Here is a 19,560-nt window from a genome sequence, read left to right as displayed (position 1 = left end):
TGATTATGTGGAGACCAGGACGTGGGTTGTGGTTGGTGAGTGACCAGGCTGCTGAAGCCTGACAGGGCCAAGTGCTGAACCATTTAATTTTTTCACTTTTCTTTTTTTTCACAAGATAACTTGTGTATTTTTGAAACAATTCTATTTGATCTAATTTTATTATGGTTTTATTTTTGTTGATTAATGATTTGGTGTGAAACAAAATCAACGGGTGCATCATTGTTACAAAAAGTAGGGGAAAATTGACAAGGATCCTTCTTATATTAGTGATATAAATGACATAAAATGAGTAATATTCCAATATCTGAAAAGGAATTCCCAAAAAGTGGTGGTAGTAGTAAAATTACACTGACTCAGAAATCATTTGTGGGAGGTATGTCCCCCACCAGTCCTCATGGTGGTAATATTCAAAGACTTGATAATTACTCGGTTATAGCGATTCTTGTGTTGGAAGAGGTTATGACTTATAAATAATCATTTATATCACTCCCCTTTTTCATCAAAAGGCAAATGATTAAGCACATCCTGTACGAGAATTATTAAAGGAACCCCGTTTGGGAGGGCTAATACGCATAAATATGCTTTACTGTTTGTCACATACTATATGTGCACATATTTTGCACATATGCATATATTTTAACCCAGGGGAATCGCTATTGTTTTTTCAGCGCAACACATGCTAGGTCGATGATGTATGGAAGTTGCTCGTGTTAACTTTCACTTAGTACAGTACAGTATGTGCAGTAATAATGCCACTGTGCTGCTTTTGCGTGCAATTTCTCAGTTGTAACCGGGTGATTTACAGTCGCTTGCATGCTAATCACAGGGCAACTATGTCAATATACAACCGTTCCCTTTTTTACTGATTCCAATTGAGGGAGCACCGTAACACAATTAAGTTTAAATAAGCTTTAATTACATGAGGCCATTACATGAGACCTATGATGCATCATTCTTTGAAACGTGCAGGCTGGCATGAGCCTCACATCTTATCTCTAATTAACAAAGACTGCTGAAGGTTGTTATTGAAATTATGAAATGTATTGAAAAAAACCAATGTATTCAGTCACACGTCATTGCAAAGAAACTTTGTGAAACTTTTTAAAACAATTAAGTTCTCTTTTTTAAAACAACTAGTATCTCTTTTCAAAACTGTCTCAATGGCAAAGTTAACGATATGTCTTCCAAAAAAATCTCAATGTACAATTTTTGATTATATACAGTTAAAACAAGAAAAAAAAATCACACTGAAAACTGTAAGTCCACAACTACAGCCTGCCAGAATATTTACAATTTAGAGTAAAGTAGTAGAAAGATGAATCAAGGGCCATCTTTCTTTAACTCTATGCTGCACACCCATATCTTTGAGCAAAGTCTCTCAGGGGCTTGGAGCTACATGTCTTGCCCCCTAGATGACAGGACACTCTTGCTTCCCCCTCAGCTATTAAGACCATCCATTTATGGTTGGGACTCTTAGATGAAATACTCCTTTGTGGTTTCTCCAAAGACAATCTGGAAGTCAGCATCTTCAATAAAAGGCAAATCTGTGGTCTCTTCCTGTCTGACCTTCTTGGCCTCTTTGTGTTGATATGTATCTTTTCTCCACGAGACCAATCTGCCAAAAACTATGAAACAGGACACAATCACAAAGATGGCCACTGCTATAACACCTGCAAAACAGAAGATAATGAAAATGGGATAAGATATTGGCAAAAAAGAAAAAAAAATCAGTGGTGAGAAGCTTTATGGTTTCTGTGAAGGTTTTCAGTCATTAAGTATATGATACTTGTTTTTTTAATCTTGACATGGCAACTGAAAATGCTTACTGATGCTTCAAAATTACAAGACAAAGCAATTGGACTTGTAAACAACTTGACTAGGTTAAGTTCATTAAAAACATACAGTTTCTATAATCTAAATTAACACATTTTAACATGCATTTCCAATGGGAATGCGCAAGTGCCCCCTTATATGTAAAATGTCAGTTCAATGTTGAATTCTGCAAGGCAAAGAGAATCACAAATCACACGATCCAAAACACTTTGTAGTGTCCACAAAAACAACAACAACATAGCATTGTTGGTTATCTCAGTAATGGCTGATTGAAGAAATAAATGACACAGAGAAGAATAGACATAATAGATTAAATCCAACCACAAAATGAAATGTAAATAAAATGTGCATCCTTTGCTTGTATGCCAAAAGTTCAATTGAGGAGTGATGTGACAATGCCTATGGCCAAGATATAGGCATGTCATCTCCCTTTCACAGAGCTCCAAAATATTACAGAAAATGATTAAACCATACATTTCAATATTTAGAATTTAACAAGATGGGGTTGTACTCGTGGCAGTCTGTCATAGCAGTTCCTATTCTTTAGCTAACATTTGCTTTTACTGTTTGTCCTGTGTTTTGGAACCTGCAACTTAACTGCGACTACACAACGGCATTATGGTTGTTTTTCTGGGTCTTTTCCAGAAAACTTTTATTTTATTATTTATTATATTATTTATTATTTATCATATTTATTTCCCGTAGTTTTTACAAGGAGGGATGGGTCCTTGACAAGTAAAATAGTTGAAAGCGTTGAATATCTGCAGGGAGCAAAGAGAGCACAGTATCATGCTTTTCACAGGAATGTAGTTACTTGAGCAGATACCAGACTCTACTGGTAATTTTACTCGGTAAGAAGACAAGAAGGGGATTGGCCATGCTTTTAAAAACCAGGCCGTGAGGACATATCCCTGTCAGAGTGCTTTTGCGGGCCGGACATCAAGCTCATGGCAGTCAGATTTTGTCCGTATTATTTCCCCAGGAAACTCACAAATTTCCTTGTGATTAACATCCACATTCTGCTGTTTGGGAAAGCTGAAGCAGCATCTGACATAATCCAATCCGTGACAACCAGACTGCAAAACTGGCGCCTTCATCGTCATCGTCATCTCAGATGACTCTCCTCGTCTATTCCCCCTTTTTACAAATTTATCGCATGCACCACGAGAGACGTTAGAATCTTGGACCTCCAGTTTGCAAACGTCAAGGATGTCAACAGTTCCGCGACATTCCCCCCTCTGAGCAGGTCAAACCACAACTTAGCTCTGCTCACACCACTGAAGAAGGCAATGTTTCAGCGTCAACTAGTTACTGAAAATGGACTCCCAAGGCCGTAGATACACTCCGAATACAGCAGACTGGAATGCCCTGTATGGGAACTCCGCTCTTGAGAAGGCCCTTCTCAATAAAAAGGAGAGGGCCTTCAGATCCGGAGACCTAACAGACACAGAAATAGATAAAATATACAGAAATAAAGTATAGGTTTATTGTCAAGAAAGAGTACCGCAAATGTTTAATTTGCTTTGAGAATGGTGATAAAGAGGTATGGAGAAGGAAGCTCCGGTAATTGAGCCCTTGTAAGGGACAGGTACGACCATAAGCGAGTATTCCTCTCTTGTGGCGTTTGTGTTAATCTAGTGTTGCGGCTTGAGTTGAATTCATTTAAGATTGAATGAGCTTTGTGTCCTGTGAGTTAATTCCAGCTGATTAATCAGTTTCGTCATGAAATTTAGTGACGGTAAGGTTGATAAGGTCCTATCTCAGTAACCCTCGGCAACACTGCTGGATTAGTGTTGCTTGTCCTGCAGGTTTTTGTTTCACATTTAGAATCAAATACACAAAAGAGTGGTATTATACACTTGTATCTTGACCAGAGGCAGTGTCACATCACTCCTCAATTGAACTTTTGGTATACAAACAAATGATACACTTTTCAATTAAATTTCATTTTGTGGTTAAGAATAAGAATAAGAATAAGAATAAGAATAAGAATAAGAATAAGAATAAGAATAAGAATAAGAATAAGAATAAGAATAAGAATAAGAATAAGAATAAGAATAAGAATAAGAAAAGGTTTATTTATGCCGAAGGAAATTGTTGTGCCAGAGTTACAAGAAAAACATAACAATAATAAATAATAGTAGAAAATTGTATAAACAGTAAAAAAAAAAAAAAAAAAAAAAAGGGAAGGGGGGGCGAATAAGAAATACAAATAAACCATAAGGTGTCTTAAGCAACTAGTGAAGACTATAAAGTGTCTTAAGGTCTTAAGTACCAAGTGAAAGATAGGGAGTGCACAAGAGTATGAGAAAAAAATTGTACATGAAGCTGTTATGAAATGAAATATGCACAGTATAAATTATTACAATTTACAGTAAGTGGGTGAGATTTTTTTTTTTTTTTTTAAGGTTTAAGATTTTGAGATTCCCTCCGACTGAAGGGAGAGGAATTAAAAAGTCTGATAGCCTCAGGTAGGAAAGACCTCCTGTGGCGTTCAGTGGTATGTACTCTTATTTTTGCTATTTATTTCTTTAATCAGCCAATACTGAGATAAACAACAATACTATGTTGCAGTTACTATGGACACTAAAATGTTTTGGATTGTGTGATTTGTGTGACTCTAATTGCCTTACCAGAATTCAACATTGAACTGACATTTTACATATTGGGGGGACTTGCACACTCCCATTGGGAATGCATGTTAAAGTGTGTTAATTTAGTGAGTTGTAGTAACTGTACATTTGCAAACAGGAGCCCTTTCTTGGGGTTCTGTTATGGACCTGTTAGCCTTCTTCTCCTAGTCTATGCTCCCTGTAACTCAACCTCCCTGGGAATCACAGAAATGAATTCTTGCATTATCATATTGGCAGAACACAAAAACGGATTCTGTCAATGCTATCCAGGGTTAAAGTACCATAAGCTTTGACTTGATTTAATTTTTGGGTTCTAGGTTTCTAACCAAGTACAGGAATGAGTTATTACTTCTAGCTCAAATAAAGTCAACCTCAGAAATGGACAACATGTTTGAAAGGTTTTGATAAGTTGCAAAAGGAAGTTTTGCTTGATGAGTCCACATTAATGCTGTGATCAGTAGTCAACACAACCAAAAAGGTTTCAGTCTGTCTCTTTTTATAGATGATATAAAAGTAACTGACGGGCAAAAAGACTTCTCCTACCTTCCTACCTGGCATGTGGCGTGACTTTTTTACTGCCAAGGAAGTAGCTGAAACTGGGGAGCCACAGTTGGACTGGGCCAGTGGCCCGATGATGATGACGGGGCTGGTATCGGGATGCAGAAGAGCAGCTTTAAGGGGGGTGATGGAGTTGAAGCGGACGACTGACAAGCAGCCTGTAAAACTAAGAGATGCCAGTCTTGCCAGGTCAGAATCAAGTTCATCAGAATCTGGGAAGGGATGGAACAATTAGATTTTGTATAGCTATCAAAGATAGCAATGTTAAAAAAACAAGATAAAACACAGTCATTTATCTCCTAAAGTATAGACATCAAACTCTGGCCCGCGGGCCAAATTTGTCCCGCTCTGTAATTATATTTGGCCCACAAAGTCATACCAAATGACTATTAGAGCTGGCCCGCCGGTAAAGTCTACAGTGCATGTATCGCTAATTCTACAAATCCCAGAATTTTCTGCTGATGTTTTGGCACGAAAATCACAACAGGACCCATAAACGCACTCTCCTCTGTGTACAGTAGTCATAGCAACCTTATGCTAATACTGGCTCCCTGCTACTTAGGCAGGATTTTGCATGTGTGCAAAATTGAGTTATATATTGTATAGTATTAAGCTATGCTTGTTCCATATTTAGTTTTTAAGCAAAACTTGTTTGGGTCCATATGAAAAGGTTCATTGTTATATCTAGAGGAAGATTTTTTTTTCAATAATATCAATGTTGGCCCGCGACTTTGTCCCAGTTTTGAATTGTGGCCAACTGTGTATTTGAGTTTGACACCAAATACACCAAAAAACACCCAAAAATGTGGTTGAAGTGAATTAAAGTTCTGTTAAATCTGAGTGCAGGGTTCTTCAGAAAGAAAAAAAAAAAAAAAAAAGATCAATTGCACCGTGAATACTTTCTCTGAAATGTTTGTCCTGTCAATTCGAGGGATTCAGTTTAATGTAAAAAAAAATAAAAATTATTGCATCAAAGAGTATAAACTTGTATATTATAACTGTGGTGAGAATGCAAGGCCTTGAATCTCACAGATTTGACCAGAAATGGTGCAATACGCCATATCTTCGAGCAAACTACCCAGGCAATTGAATTTCACTTAAAGTTGTTCTGAAGAATGATGATGTTTTTATATGACCGATATAGTGAACTTCATGAAAAAGTATCCAGAATATTTTCTAAATCTCTAAGCTGAATGAGATGAACAAAACATTGTTCTTTTCAGTAGCCATCCTAATCACCAGAAAACACAACACTGTCATGTGAATTTTAGCAAACAAGTAAATACAAGAACACGATGATGTCTTTATCAGACTCACAAGTTAGGCGCACTAGAGAAATTGCAATTTCATGTAACATATACAGTTCGAGTCATTGTTTAGATAGAATAAAAATTGCCCCATTGTCATCATTGTCCCGATCCATTGTCCCCTATCTCACCCTGGTCAGTAGGGTTGATATAACTTTTTAAGAAGGTATATGAAATAAAACTTGTACTTTTTTCTTGTCAGCCAAAACAAGAAGATTTCCAGACAAAACTTGGCCTGTATACCAGTTGTGACCGGTAAGTTTTGAGTGAGGAGGTGTTTGTACTTTTGCCCGGTGTAAACTTATATATACAGTCATAACATTGCAAGAGCATTTTCAATTTTAGAGGATGTGCTTACCGTGCAGTCTGCCCAGCACCAGAGACCTGATGGCATTAAATTTACCATCCGATGTCAAGTTGAAATCTTCTTTGGGATGCTGATCTATCTGTAAGAACCATTGAGCTTGTGGTAATAAATGTGAAACGTTTTTTTGTTGCAGATATCGTCTCTAGACAAAAGTTAAAATTTCTCAATGTCAAAATGCAAAACTAATTGCTGTTTAAGTTGATCTTGCAAAGCGTAGCTTTAAATGCTCACTATGTGCTTGATGAGCTACAGCTTCTGCAGAAACATACTTCTGCTTTGTTATTTTATAGTTTATGTATCTTACATTTCAGCATTTAGAGGTAAAATAACACCAATTCCAAAGAGATACTTGATCACTATTTGATATCAAACATATTTCCAGTGACTGGTGGAAGAGGTAAAGAGATCTGCAACATTGTTATGAGTTTCCCCAAATTAATGTGATAAACCATCACTTCAATTGACATGAACATAATAATAATAAAAACATTGATATTAAGAAGTTATTACTATTCTAATTTCTTGTGGCATTTTGTAATGAATTTTTTTATTATGTGTATCAGCAGATTTTTAGTGTTTTCATTGTTTAACTGCCATCTCAGATGACCAGGCTACACCTGCAAGGGTAACCAACCCGAGTCTTCACAACCTAATCACAGTTTGATTAACCATCAAATAACATAGGACTAACTTTTGAAAATTAACCATTTTAAGTTCTCGAAAAAAGGAAGAAAAGAACAAAGATGCTCTATGGTTTAGAGACAGAGGCATTTAGGGAAAAGACAGCCAGCAAAGATGAAGATGTCGAAGTTCTCTTGCGGAATGACTAGCGTGGAAAGGATGAGGAAGAAAAATTGATAAATTAAAGAAAAAAAAAAAAAGGTACTTCAATGCATTATATATGGGTTCCAGGAGGGCTTGCATACATGTATTTTTGTCATTACTTAACACTGCTCAGGATTTCATCATTCCGGCAACGGTCACAACGGCTTCTCTCTTCATATTCAGATATCTGAAGGTAAACTCACAATTTTTCAAATGAATGGTCAATCCACTATGGTCGTAGTAGATAATAATCAAGCTCTAGCTTAAATATCTAGATGGACCATCTTTGTTTATCTTGCCACCTATTGGTTAGAAGTTGTATTGCTATGTAATTTTAACAAAACAAAAATAAATTGTGACAATTGTATAGTCACCTGTTAATTTTCCTATTTAATAGTAAATTTATCACTATATAATCATTTAAAATATTGCCCAACCTGATAACTTTGACACGCACCGCCACTGGGTCGGAGCAGCCAGGCTTGAGGGTGGCCGAAAAGATTTATGGATGGAATGAAACGGGACTTTAACTTAGTTAGAGTAAGAGAGGAGGATACAGAAAATGGGGCAGGATGGAGTTTTATGTTCTTAAATAAAAATCAATAAAAACACCCACAATCACATACCCCCTACTTCTATGTTCATAAGCACAATCGCTGACACTTTAAAACTACAATTGTCTTGACATCTTATCAGACAAAAATGTCCTATTGAAAAGGGTATCACAGTAATTGCCAACATACACGTGCAAACTAAAATTGTATTTATTCAAATTAATACAGGAACCGTAAATGCATTACATAAAGATGAACGGAATTCTATATTATAAGCATTAAATACTCATGTCGCACTCTTTGACCAGTAGTAATTATGTGAGTGTGTGTGTGTGTGTGCGTGTGTGCGTGTGTGTGTGTGTGTGTTACCTGCACAGAGACAGAGTCCATGTATCTCCTGACATCAACAGTGTGTAGTTTTCCATTAGCCAGATTCCTCACCCTACTCCTCAACACTTCAGCCTCTCTACTGATGTCCAGCTTATATCTCACCTCCAGCTTATCTAAATCATCGTACACACACACACACACACACACACACACACACAAACACGCAGAGAGAGAGAGAGAGAGAAGTCCTTAAAATGTAAACATTTCCTCCATCAACATGTCAACACCATTCCTCACTCTTTTAAAACATTAACATTTACAAACATAAAATTTGTGATGTTAATTTATTACATTTCCATTTGATTGTTAGTTGGCTGAAGAAAGATAGATAATTAGAAAGAAATATTTCCAAGTGTATTTGCCAACACTAAGTGAGTGGCCTGCAGTCCGTCTTCCTGTCTAATAAAAATACACATTTTTAATTGTTTCTGGTCAGATACGTTTTGGGGATGGATCTGTTCGGGAGGTAATGCGAGAACTTGTTTGAAGGCTTTAAACCGGGACTTTTCTTCGTTTATTTCCTTTACATCCTTTCTTTCATTATGAGTGAACAATAAAGACATTCTATTCACGTTTTAAAACAAATATCGATTCTACAAACACAGAAATAAAGATAATATTTGTTAAATAGAAATAGATTAAAATATGAATAATTTATGGATTTGGAAAAATAACTCGGAAATGGTATCTTTTTTTCTTTTTTTTAATGTGCTTGATGAGATTATGTAAATTTTTCTATACCCTGTTTATATTTATATGTTTTTTTCATTATTTTATATATTCATCTATATATTTATTGAATGTTTACAATTTAATGCTGGTACCCCGTGATCCCCCCCAATTGTCCTTGGGGATAAATAAAAGTTTTTTCTGATTCTGATTCTGATGAGGAGTGAGTGCAGACGAGGACCAGTCTGGTAAAAAAACAACAAAAAAAAAAAAAAAACCTCGCAATCCGTCGTTTTTTCCCTTTCAACTTTGTTGAACTTTGAAAATATTAATTAACGAATGTGGCTAAATCTAAGCAGGCATCAGTGATAACTAAATTCAACAAGTTTTTATGCAAGGGGAACACCATCTGTATTTAGTTAATTTAGTTAAATAAAAATCAAATGGAAACGCATCAGTAAGTAAAAATGTGTTTTTAATATTTTGCTTTTATTTGTTTGAGACTCAGTCTAAAATACAAAGATTATGGCCAGCAGAAAAACTGTGGTTCTGCAGGAGTTTAAACCGCACCTTGGTCAAATCCTCGTCTTTAAACAAAATGGAGAGAGAAATAAAACCGAGGAGTAAAAGAGAAGCCAAAAGTGAACCGGCAATCCTCAGATGAAAACTTCTGCAGTCTTCCCTTTCTTCATTGTTTTAATTGTCCGTCTAGTGGTGCAAAGCTGGAAACATATTGCGTAGTTTTGGAATTTATTGACAGTGTACAAGTGAACACAGACCGAAACTTTGCAAAGGTGTTAAATAGGTCTTCTAAGAGACAGTAACACATAAAGAAAGGAGGGACTCAGAAAGGACTTGTATTGATCTAAAACCTTACACTGAGAAAGACTTGAGAGGGAGAAGCCAGTGAGAATTGTGCGTAATAAGAACATCACCGTGTTTGTTTATGAGCAGGACCAGGAAATCTGTGAAGTAGGATGTGACAAGGAGCAACAGAGCTGGACTGTGGTTGGTCCTGAAGCTGAGCGAGATGTTTTCTCCTTTTAAAGCCACGCCAGAGTGAACCGAAGACGGCAGTGAGCTGCTGTTCCAGCCCATGTCATAAGGCTGCTTGAAGGTGTAGCTGACTGACGTCCCTGACTTGAACCTCGCTGACACCTCTGAAGGAAGAGGAATATTAGGACTTTCATAATACAGTGGAGTCAACATTTGGATCTTTTTTTTTTTTTTTTGATTAATGACCCATGGTTTGATAAAAATGTTTATTGAATGATAATAACCTAAACTGAAAACATGCCAATTTGTCATCAAACGTGAATATGCTGGATATTAATTATTCAGACAGTAGTATTAAGACTATATTGCGCATAATGTGCATAATGTCAGAAGGTTTGGCTTTTGCACTTTTTAAATTTCTAATTATGATAGATATCCTCCTAGAAATAAGGTCAGTAAACACAGGCAGCTGATTTTACATTATGTTTTTAACTTTTCTATCATGATAATATTTGTGTAGGGCTTGCGTGAGTAGATTATTTTAATGAGTGGATGTGTTTCACCTAATTAATGTTTATCATATGTAATTGGCTTCTACATCAGGTGTAAACACATGTTGATTTTTGTGAAATGTGTTTATTCGCTAGGTGTGGTCAATTTAGGAACAGCAAAAGGTATGATGTCAGAGCAAATCTACTATCAACATTCGCCCCAAAACATAGGTCTCTTTTGTATGATTTTGAAGCCCCAGGACAAAACACACCTTTTTCTTGATTTGTAAAACAGTGGGGGAAAGCACTGGAAATGTATTTTTTAAGTAAGAGTTCAATGTTATGATTTAATATTTCTAATTTACATGTAAAACTACCAGTCTTATTCCCTGAAACCAAAGCGCCTGTTAAATGATTTGTCATTTTTGATGCTTAGTATGTCATAATTGTTAAAATCTTCAGAAAATATGTAGAATATATTTTGTGAATCACAGAGCAGGTTATTTTTTTCATACCGTATATTAAATACTAGAAATATAAGGAATATATAAAATATGGGAGAAATTGAATTTTTCAAGATATTAGAATTTTTTGATCCGCACCTGCATGGAACAAAGGTTGATAGAAGACAAAAATATTTGTTTTTCATGTCTTCCTTTTCTACATAAGTAGTACGTTTGCCACTTATTAAGGTGTGACAAAATACCTGTGTGACAGAAGACTCCAGTGTGGGGTGAAAGGCTACAGTCACAGTGGAAGCCCTTGTCTCTCTCAACACAGCGACCCTGGTTCTTGCACAGGGATCCATAGCTGCTGCAGTGACCATGGCAACCAGGCCGGACCCCAGGCGTCATCTTGGCCCTTTCCTCCAGGTCAACTGTCACTCCGTTCAGCAACAGGGAACGAATACAACCCCGAAAGCCCTTCTGTCTGGATGCCGTGCCTCCTGGTGACAATAGCATCATATCATGATTTGTAGGCACCTATATTGGAAATATCCCAAACTATATTTAAAGCTTCAAAACTATCACAGAAATGTCACAGTATTAAAACAGTGACACTGCATCAACAGAGAAGGGGGGAAAAAAAACTTTCATTAGATGTCTTTACATTTGCAGGCATGGAAAATTCATATCTGATGTAAGGAAAAGCAGAAATCACTCTGTCTCACTGAATTACATTTTGTATTTCATTGTGTGGAATAATATTTCCTTTTCTCCTTCATTTGGTTAATTGTTGCAACATCTCTAGCACTTCATTTGCAATTTGTCATGTTTCATAAGAGATTGCACCAATAAAGCAGAATTCTACATATAATTTGACAGTTAAATCAAACTAAAACTACAACACAAAGCAACCTATTGGAGATCAGATTTGGCATAAATTTGGCTGCAGGTCAAAATGGATATCAACTCCACCGTACATCATAAATACTGCAATATCAGGATTAAATCTGAAGGCTGAATGAAAGAAAAAGCCAACTGTTGCAGGATGCAAGAAGCTGAACATTTTAAAGCTGATGTCTCACTCCTTTGTGACCAAATATTTACTGTATTATTTACTTTACCAACATAAAATAAAACAGCAATGATTACTGTTAATCACTTCCTCTTCATTTTAAAATGAATGTGATTCATTTTGTTTTAAAAATAAATTCAATATTGAAGTCTAATATAAAAAAAATGCATTCTTTAATATTTCACTAAAGCTCAGACTTTTTATAATAATCATAATATAGTCCTTATGATTTAAGTAAAGATACAAATCTGGCTGTCATTGATCTCAAATTATTTATCTTTTAACCTTTAGTGCCGGCATAAAAATTGATTTATCTCTGGTGACAAAGATCAGTTAAGGTTACATAGGAATAACTAGGAAACATTTAAATCTCATCCTCTAACATTCGAATATTTTTTGATTTGAGCTGATATTTTTTTAATAAAATATGTTTGAATGCAACTGTATTCTATTTAGTAGTTCATATTTCCTTTTTCCATTCAATGCATGATATTTATTATCAGAATTAAATTTCAAAAACACTTTGAAGTATAAGAATATTTTGCCGGGAAAGGTGTCTGTATACGTTGAGAATTGGTATTTCAATGATAAGTCAACTTGCCTCCCGTCAAATGGCTGAATCTCTCCATAGGCAAAAAAGATGTGTTTTCTTTTATGTATATAATCTAAATAATTAAATCAAAAATCAAAGAAATCAAATACAGATCACTGTCAGCTCTGAACACAAAAGGCAAAACTTTCATTACAAACCAGAACAACCAGATCAGATCACTTAGACTTTTAGCCTTGTGGAGTCCCAAAAATATAATCACACTTATAAAAAAAATCACATCAGAAGATTACACTCAGATTGGAGCGTGCTAAACTGAAATTCTCAGGGATTGTGCTCTGTACTTTTAGAATATTTGGATAGAAAATTTGAAAATAACAAATATGGAATATTTCCTCCAACAATTTGGCATTTTTCCCTATTTTTTCACGAAATTTTCCTCATGCCCTGACTTAAATTTAAAAATTGAAATTCTTGCATTGGCATGAATAAGACCTTTTTCTGTATATCATTTACTTATTCATTAACAAATTAGACCAAAGTCACTGTTAAGAAAACAAACAAAAAGCAATCTGCAGTTCACTTTCTGACAACATCTAACTCACTCAAGAATTTCTCCTTCTCTTCTAACTCTCTTCTAACAGCAGGAGGAGGAAACTGGCATGTGCCTCCTACTGGGCAGCACAAGCTAAAGTACTAAGATGATAATTTCATGTGGTTGAACAGAACATCAATTTAGTCACAACAAATATACTGTATGTCACTTTCATACAATTGTGGTGCAGCATCTTTATTCCAATAATATAATGTTACTTTTCCAATAGGTAATTGTCGTGTCCCAGGATTGCAAAAAAGATGTAGGCTACATGTCTTGTTGGCAAGGGACATTATTTTGACATTCTAAAATTGCCGTTTTCGATAAAAGACTGACATCAAATGCATCATATTTTGATTTTAAATTAAAGAAAAACTAAAATAATGAATGAGACTCCAGTTTAAAAAAAAAAAAAAAAAAACATCACTTATAATGCCTTTGTGTTTTTTTATCCTATATGGCTACAATGTGTCAGGCCTGGGCCTGGTGAATAAATTCCTCCTCACCTATGAATAGCTGGCTGTTGAGCTGCAGCTGAAAGTGTCCATCAGTTGGAGCGTCCAGTGTAGCAACTGGAAAATCATCTAGTCTGAGTGATGCCTCCTTCACATTCCACTCAGCTCGGACTCTATGCCACCGGTTGTCATTCAGTGGCGTCCGTGCCTTAACACGAACCTCGAGTGGCCCGTTGCCAACATCGAAGGAGAAAATTACCTGAGTGGATGCTGGTGAATAGGAAGATGGTGGAGAAAAAGTAAATGGGAAAGAATGTGAAAGACAGAAAAATTGGGGGCACAAAGGGGATCAATTGTTTGTTTGAGGTTTCAAACTATCGAAATCTATCAGGTATCATGAATGCATGCAATATTTTCCTGTTGTCCAAATATTAGAGCGATATGGTCTGTGTTGCCAAACCCAGAACAAGGTGGCAGCTCAAAGGAGGGGTTGGAGCGTTTATGAATGACTTAATAATGCTTATCTTTCCAGTGTATGAAACCAGTCAATGCATTAGTCAGGGTCTGGGATGGTCACTCAATCTTGTAACTCTAGGACTGACTTCAGGTTAAAAGACAAAAAAATAATAAATAAAAATTGAACTTTAAGAGGCCTCTTGGATGAGAGGTCAAACATCTTCAAGTCCAGTTGCCACAAGAAGATTTGGAAAAGATAGACTATGTCCTGGATGACGTTACAGACACAGCAGGACTCATTCCGTTTTAGTTTTTATCGATTAGCTGTTACTTACTACCCAACTCAATTCGGATGAAATCCTTGATGCCCAGGTTTTCGAGGAAAACACCAGAGGAGGCCATGGTTTTGAACATGAACGAGATCTCTGCATTCAGACCCCCATGAAAGGTGGGAAAGCTGAGATAAGAAGTCTCCTCATCGAAAAATGCAGCATTCCAAAAGTGCTCTGAAAAACATGAAAAGTCATTCAACAGAAATCAGCATGTCAGCATGTCTACCACCATTGAAAATTAGAAGGGCCTAAGATCTGATCCTTAATGTCGTCCTACATCCACCTTGAACTCTTCTGTCACACCCACAGCACCCCTCACCACTGTCTCACAGCTCGTATTCATGTCCTGCACAAGTCTAACATACTTTCCTGCGACTCGACTTCCCAATTCAGTTAGGCGTTTTCTAGGTGTACAAAGGCATAGTGCAGCTCTCTCTTCTACGTACTTCTCTATCAACATTCTTAAAGCAAATACTGCATCTGTTGTACTCTTTGTATACATGAAACCTAATGCCATACTGTGGTCTGTGTTCTGTGGTCATCGTCACTTAGGCTCGTCTACATCATAGAGCTCCCGGTGCCCTGGGAGGGTGCAGTGGAGGAGGCCTATGAACGGAAGAAGCTGAGATATGCTGAACTCGTTGTAGATGCCTAGCAACAAGGCTGGAAAGCAAAGGTTCGTCCAGTGGAAGTAGGCTGCAGAGTTTTCATAGCCACCTCAACATCTAGGATACTCAGTGGCTGTGGTTGAAGAGAAAAGATCCATCTTGGGCCTTCAAGTGAGCTGATGGCATCCAGGGAGTGAACCTGGGATGCTGGGATTCACTGCTGAACCCTCTGGAGATGTCGTGGGCCAATCAGCGAAACATTTATGAAGGAGGGCACTCACTTGACAACCCGAAGGAAGCCATCGCTCACTTGAACCCCACAGTGTCATCGGTGTCTTAGGTATGCTTTTATCAAGAGGTATCAACACCTTCTGGCCTAATTTCGGCAACTTTTTCACAGAACTTCATTGTATGGCTCATCAATCTACTTTCTCTGTAGTTACTGCATTTCTGCACATCTTCCTTTTCCTGAAAAATGGCCACCACCAAACTTCTCCTCTATGCCTCAGGCATCATTGAACTCTAAAATTATGTTGAATAATCTAGCAAGAAACTGTACTGCAGCCTCCCCTAAATACTTCTATACCTCCACACAAACATCATCACCACCAACTGCCTTTCCACTCTTCACCCTCTTCAATGCCGTTCTCATTTCACTTTTACTCATCTCTGGTACTTAATGGTACACGATTGTCACCGCTTCTACTCTTTGCTGTATTTCATTTTCCCATATCATCAGCTCTTCAAAGTACTCTTTCCATCTTCCCATCACTCTTCTGCCACCTGTCAATACATTTCCCTCTCTATCCTTAATTACCCAAACCCTCTGCACATCCTACCCATTTCTTTCTATTTTGCCAACCTGTATAAATAATTCTCTCCACCCATACGGCCCACCTAGCATACAAGTCATCAAACGCCCTTTGTTTTCCCTTTGCCACCTCAACCTTCAACTTGCCATACTATTCATATAATCATGCTAAAACTGATGGCTTACTTACTGTCTCCATGACAACGTAGTGGTCCCACTCTGTACGCAGCCTCAGACCAAGGTCTCTGAATGTTACCCAAAACCAGCGACCTTACAGGTAAGTTTGTCTTACAGGTTAACAGTCCTGAGTCCTCTGCCCTACCAGGAGCAGAGATGAGGGGGAAACAGATTAGAGATGAGAAGTAAAAGAGGTTAATAACCTCAAAATGTCAAATGGGAAAAAAGGAAGAGGAAGAAGTTAGAAAGGAACAAAAATAGAACATTAGAACAGGTGAAAGTGCAGGTTAAAATTGAACACACAACAATCTTAAATCCTAAAAGAATTATTGCTCATTTGCATGCACAGAATTACAATTTTGATGTTAAGAAATACATTTCCAGCCTTGCTTTATCCCAAAACTAATTCAGAGGTTAAATGCTTTGAGGCTTTTCCCATTAAAAAAAAAAAAAAATGATAAGGATGCAGATTTAATACCACTCCTTGCGGTTAGCGTCACAGCTGCAGAAGTGTTGTCTATCCACGCAGCTGCCGCTCAGACTGCATGCACACAGCTGGTTTCCATGATCGGCTCCAACTGGATAACTGTGGAAACACCCAGGACCAGGACCACCAAGCCACCGGCTGTTAAGAGATCCCTCTGAAATACACGTATGAGACAGTCTGAGGGAAAATGGTTACGAATTAATGACACCCTGGAGAAAGACTTCTGTTGACTGCAGGAGACAAAACACCTTAAAGTATCAAATGAATGGAGAAGTGTGACGGTAGGTATGGTGTTGTTTCCGAAGTGCACAAATATGTTAATATTATTTGAATTCATTGTTCTGGGAGGGAAGGATTTCAGTGGGAATGAAGCATCATAGAGATTTGAGTGTCCTTACATCCTGAACTGCTCCTAAGTTTGGTGTGTTGGAGGCTATAAATCCACCTTCAAGTAGCAGGAGATAGAGGGTCTTTGTGGAATCACTCACAGACCAGGAGGAAGTTATGTTTGTGCATGAAGGAGTTTTTATTTTTGCACCATTTTCATTTGCTGATGTAGGCTGTATTTGTTAACTGAAGAATACAAGGTTATTAAACAGTACAACTAGTTTTCCAAATATGGAAAGGCTATTCTTATACTGTTTATTGAATTTTTACCAATCATAGTTTTTGTGAATCCAACCCACACACCAAAGCGCACTTGAGCTGCTCGGAATATTGCCCACTGCAAAATTTGAGGTATTTTGTTTTTGTCCCGATTTCATTTCACATTTGGTAACAAAGTCTACACAAAACACAAAAACCACAAAAATACACTTTGTTTAGTCAGCATGTGTTGAGTCAAAACACCAGAGAGTAAGATTTACGAAGGAGGACTTTAAAATCATAAATAAAACAGTATTTCATCAAGGAGAGTGATGATAACAGTTATGACCCGATGTGCCGCCACATAAGGCCATGAGATGCACAGGAGGCCTACTATTACAGATTTTTTTTTTCTCATCAGGTAGTTTATATATCAGTATAATTATTATCGTCATGTCATCGTCATTCAGATTAAATCAAAGGTTTTACCCATTTTGTGTTGGTAACTAATCAAAAAAGAAATTATATGATGCTGTTGTACAGTTTTGAAATAATGCATTCTTACAGTCACTATAATAAGATAAAAACAAATACCTAAAGGTGTAGCAGCTACACATTCACTTGGTCCAGCTATACACTGTTCTTAAGTTCAAGAGAAAAAAACCGAGGGCTAAAAATTTGAGTTTTTTTTTACTACACTTTGCGCCGTTGTTTGCGCATGTGCAGTGACCTCCTTGTCAAAAAAAAAAAAAAAATCAGATTCCATCTGATCGGCTGACATATATATCAATCAAGTGACGGAATGGATGATTGGCTGATGTCTACTTTTTTTTTAATGTCATGTGATCTACCGGTATTACCTTTGCGATCCACTGATAGATCGCGATCGACGTATTGAGCACCTCTGGTGTAGCTATTCTTGCTGTCATTGGACATGAGACAGGGTACACCCCGGACCGGTCGATCAAAAGGCCACATATAGGAAAAAACAATCAGACATGCTGGTCCTCAACTGACCTAAAGCATGTGTTTTTTTTGTGAAAACCAGAGAACATTGTGGTCATAGGGAGTCTATCCAAATTCCACATGGAAATGTCACTGTCCAAAACCACTTTTATGACAGAGTAACCTCTGGTTTGGGGCGGCATGATGGCGCAGTGGTTAGTGCTGGTTGTCTGTCATGAATTTCTGTCTCTATATGCGCCCCGAGATTGACCGGCCAGTCCAGGGAGTTCCCTGCTTATTGCCCAATGGCAACTGTGACAGGCTCCAGCACCCCCCACAACCCTAAGTTGGATAAGCGGTACATGATGGATGGATGACCTCTGGCTTGAAAACATGTTCCAAGGTAGATCATGCTTTACAAAGCATTAGCTACAGATATAAATGATAAACAAACCCACCTTTCTGAATAATGGACCAATCTACATATGCTGAGTAGAACTAATTGTTTTTGTTATTTTTCTATGAGCACAAAGATTCAGCAGAGGCTTGTGGTAAGGCTGTCGTCCTGGGCAATGGATAATGACAACTTATTAAGGAAAATTTTACTTTGGAGCACAATCCTTTCTGGAGGCTCTTATAGAACTATCTTTATTTTAAATTGTACAGTATTATTCAATGCCCTTTCGTTCTTGTATGGAGGGTATCCTCCTTGAATAAGTTACCAGGACTCACCTAGAGTATTGAAAAGATGAGACTTCTTGCAGCGGAATGACAATTCTTGTTCGCAATGATCTGATTGATTGATGAGAGCCATCAGCTGCTCCTCTCCAGCAGAATAATTAAGATAAATGGAGTGATTCATTCCGCTTGATAAAGGTCGGAGTCTGGTCAACTCTGTGTTGTTGTGCCAGATCACCAGCCATGTATTCTTTTCTGTTAAATATAAGGAGAAACAACACAAACACAGATAGCATCAATAATGAACAATACACACTTTTGTGACTTGTAAAAAAAAACAAGTTGGTCAAGCCAGTCATCCATGCCTTCAATTCCGCACTTTTGCTTCTAGTATCAAGGTTCCGTAATCATGTTCGGGGTTAACCACAGGGCCTCCTTCAAGATGGTTTTGCCAAGAACACCTGTTACAGGAGGTGCTTATATGACACCTGTATTTGGTGCCCCAACCACCTCAACTGAGTCCTTTCCAGGGGAAGGAGTAGCGGCTCATCTCAAGGTTTCGCTCAGATATCTTTGTACTTCACCTCACATCTAAGACTCAGCCTTGCCATTCTGCTAAAGAAACTAAAACAAAAAGACCAAGCGTTTGCGACAAACAGAGAACTTTTCTCTCAGGCTCAGCACATTTTTTTCCCCACAACAAACCGATGAAATTCTCACATCGCTGTGGGAGCTGCTCA

The 19,560-nt window shown here is 37.4% G+C and overlaps 1 protein-coding gene across 1 annotated transcript in view; it reads right to left on the bottom strand.

Moving 5' to 3' along the window:
• Positions 1 to 1,473: 1,473 nt before the first annotated feature.
• The window catches only part of LOC147217582 (contactin-associated protein-like 4), a 41,134-nt gene continuing 23,047 nt past the window's right edge, over positions 1,474 to 19,560 (bottom strand). The window contains exons 13-23 of the mRNA XM_086176448.1: positions 18,875 to 19,075; positions 16,604 to 16,766; positions 16,139 to 16,266; positions 14,533 to 14,703; positions 13,793 to 14,011; positions 11,330 to 11,569; positions 10,072 to 10,296; positions 8,447 to 8,580; positions 6,690 to 6,777; positions 5,018 to 5,236; positions 1,474 to 1,670 (exon numbers count right to left, since the gene is read on the bottom strand). Of these exons, the coding sequence (XP_086032574.1) occupies positions 1,474 to 1,670; positions 5,018 to 5,236; positions 6,690 to 6,777; positions 8,447 to 8,580; positions 10,072 to 10,296; positions 11,330 to 11,569; positions 13,793 to 14,011; positions 14,533 to 14,703; positions 16,139 to 16,266; positions 16,604 to 16,766; positions 18,875 to 19,075 (1,985 nt within the window). The remainder of the gene's footprint in view (positions 1,671 to 5,017; positions 5,237 to 6,689; positions 6,778 to 8,446; positions 8,581 to 10,071; positions 10,297 to 11,329; positions 11,570 to 13,792; positions 14,012 to 14,532; positions 14,704 to 16,138; positions 16,267 to 16,603; positions 16,767 to 18,874; positions 19,076 to 19,560) is intronic.

This window comes from Fistularia commersonii, chromosome 28, assembly GCF_037954325.1.
Source record: "Fistularia commersonii isolate RoL2024-O1a breed Wild chromosome 28, RoL_Fcom_v1.0, whole genome shotgun sequence".
NCBI lineage: Eukaryota > Metazoa > Chordata > Actinopteri > Syngnathiformes > Fistulariidae > Fistularia > Fistularia commersonii.
The sequence above is the reverse complement of the archived record's forward strand: the minus strand, read 5'-3'. Positions and strand labels throughout refer to the sequence as shown.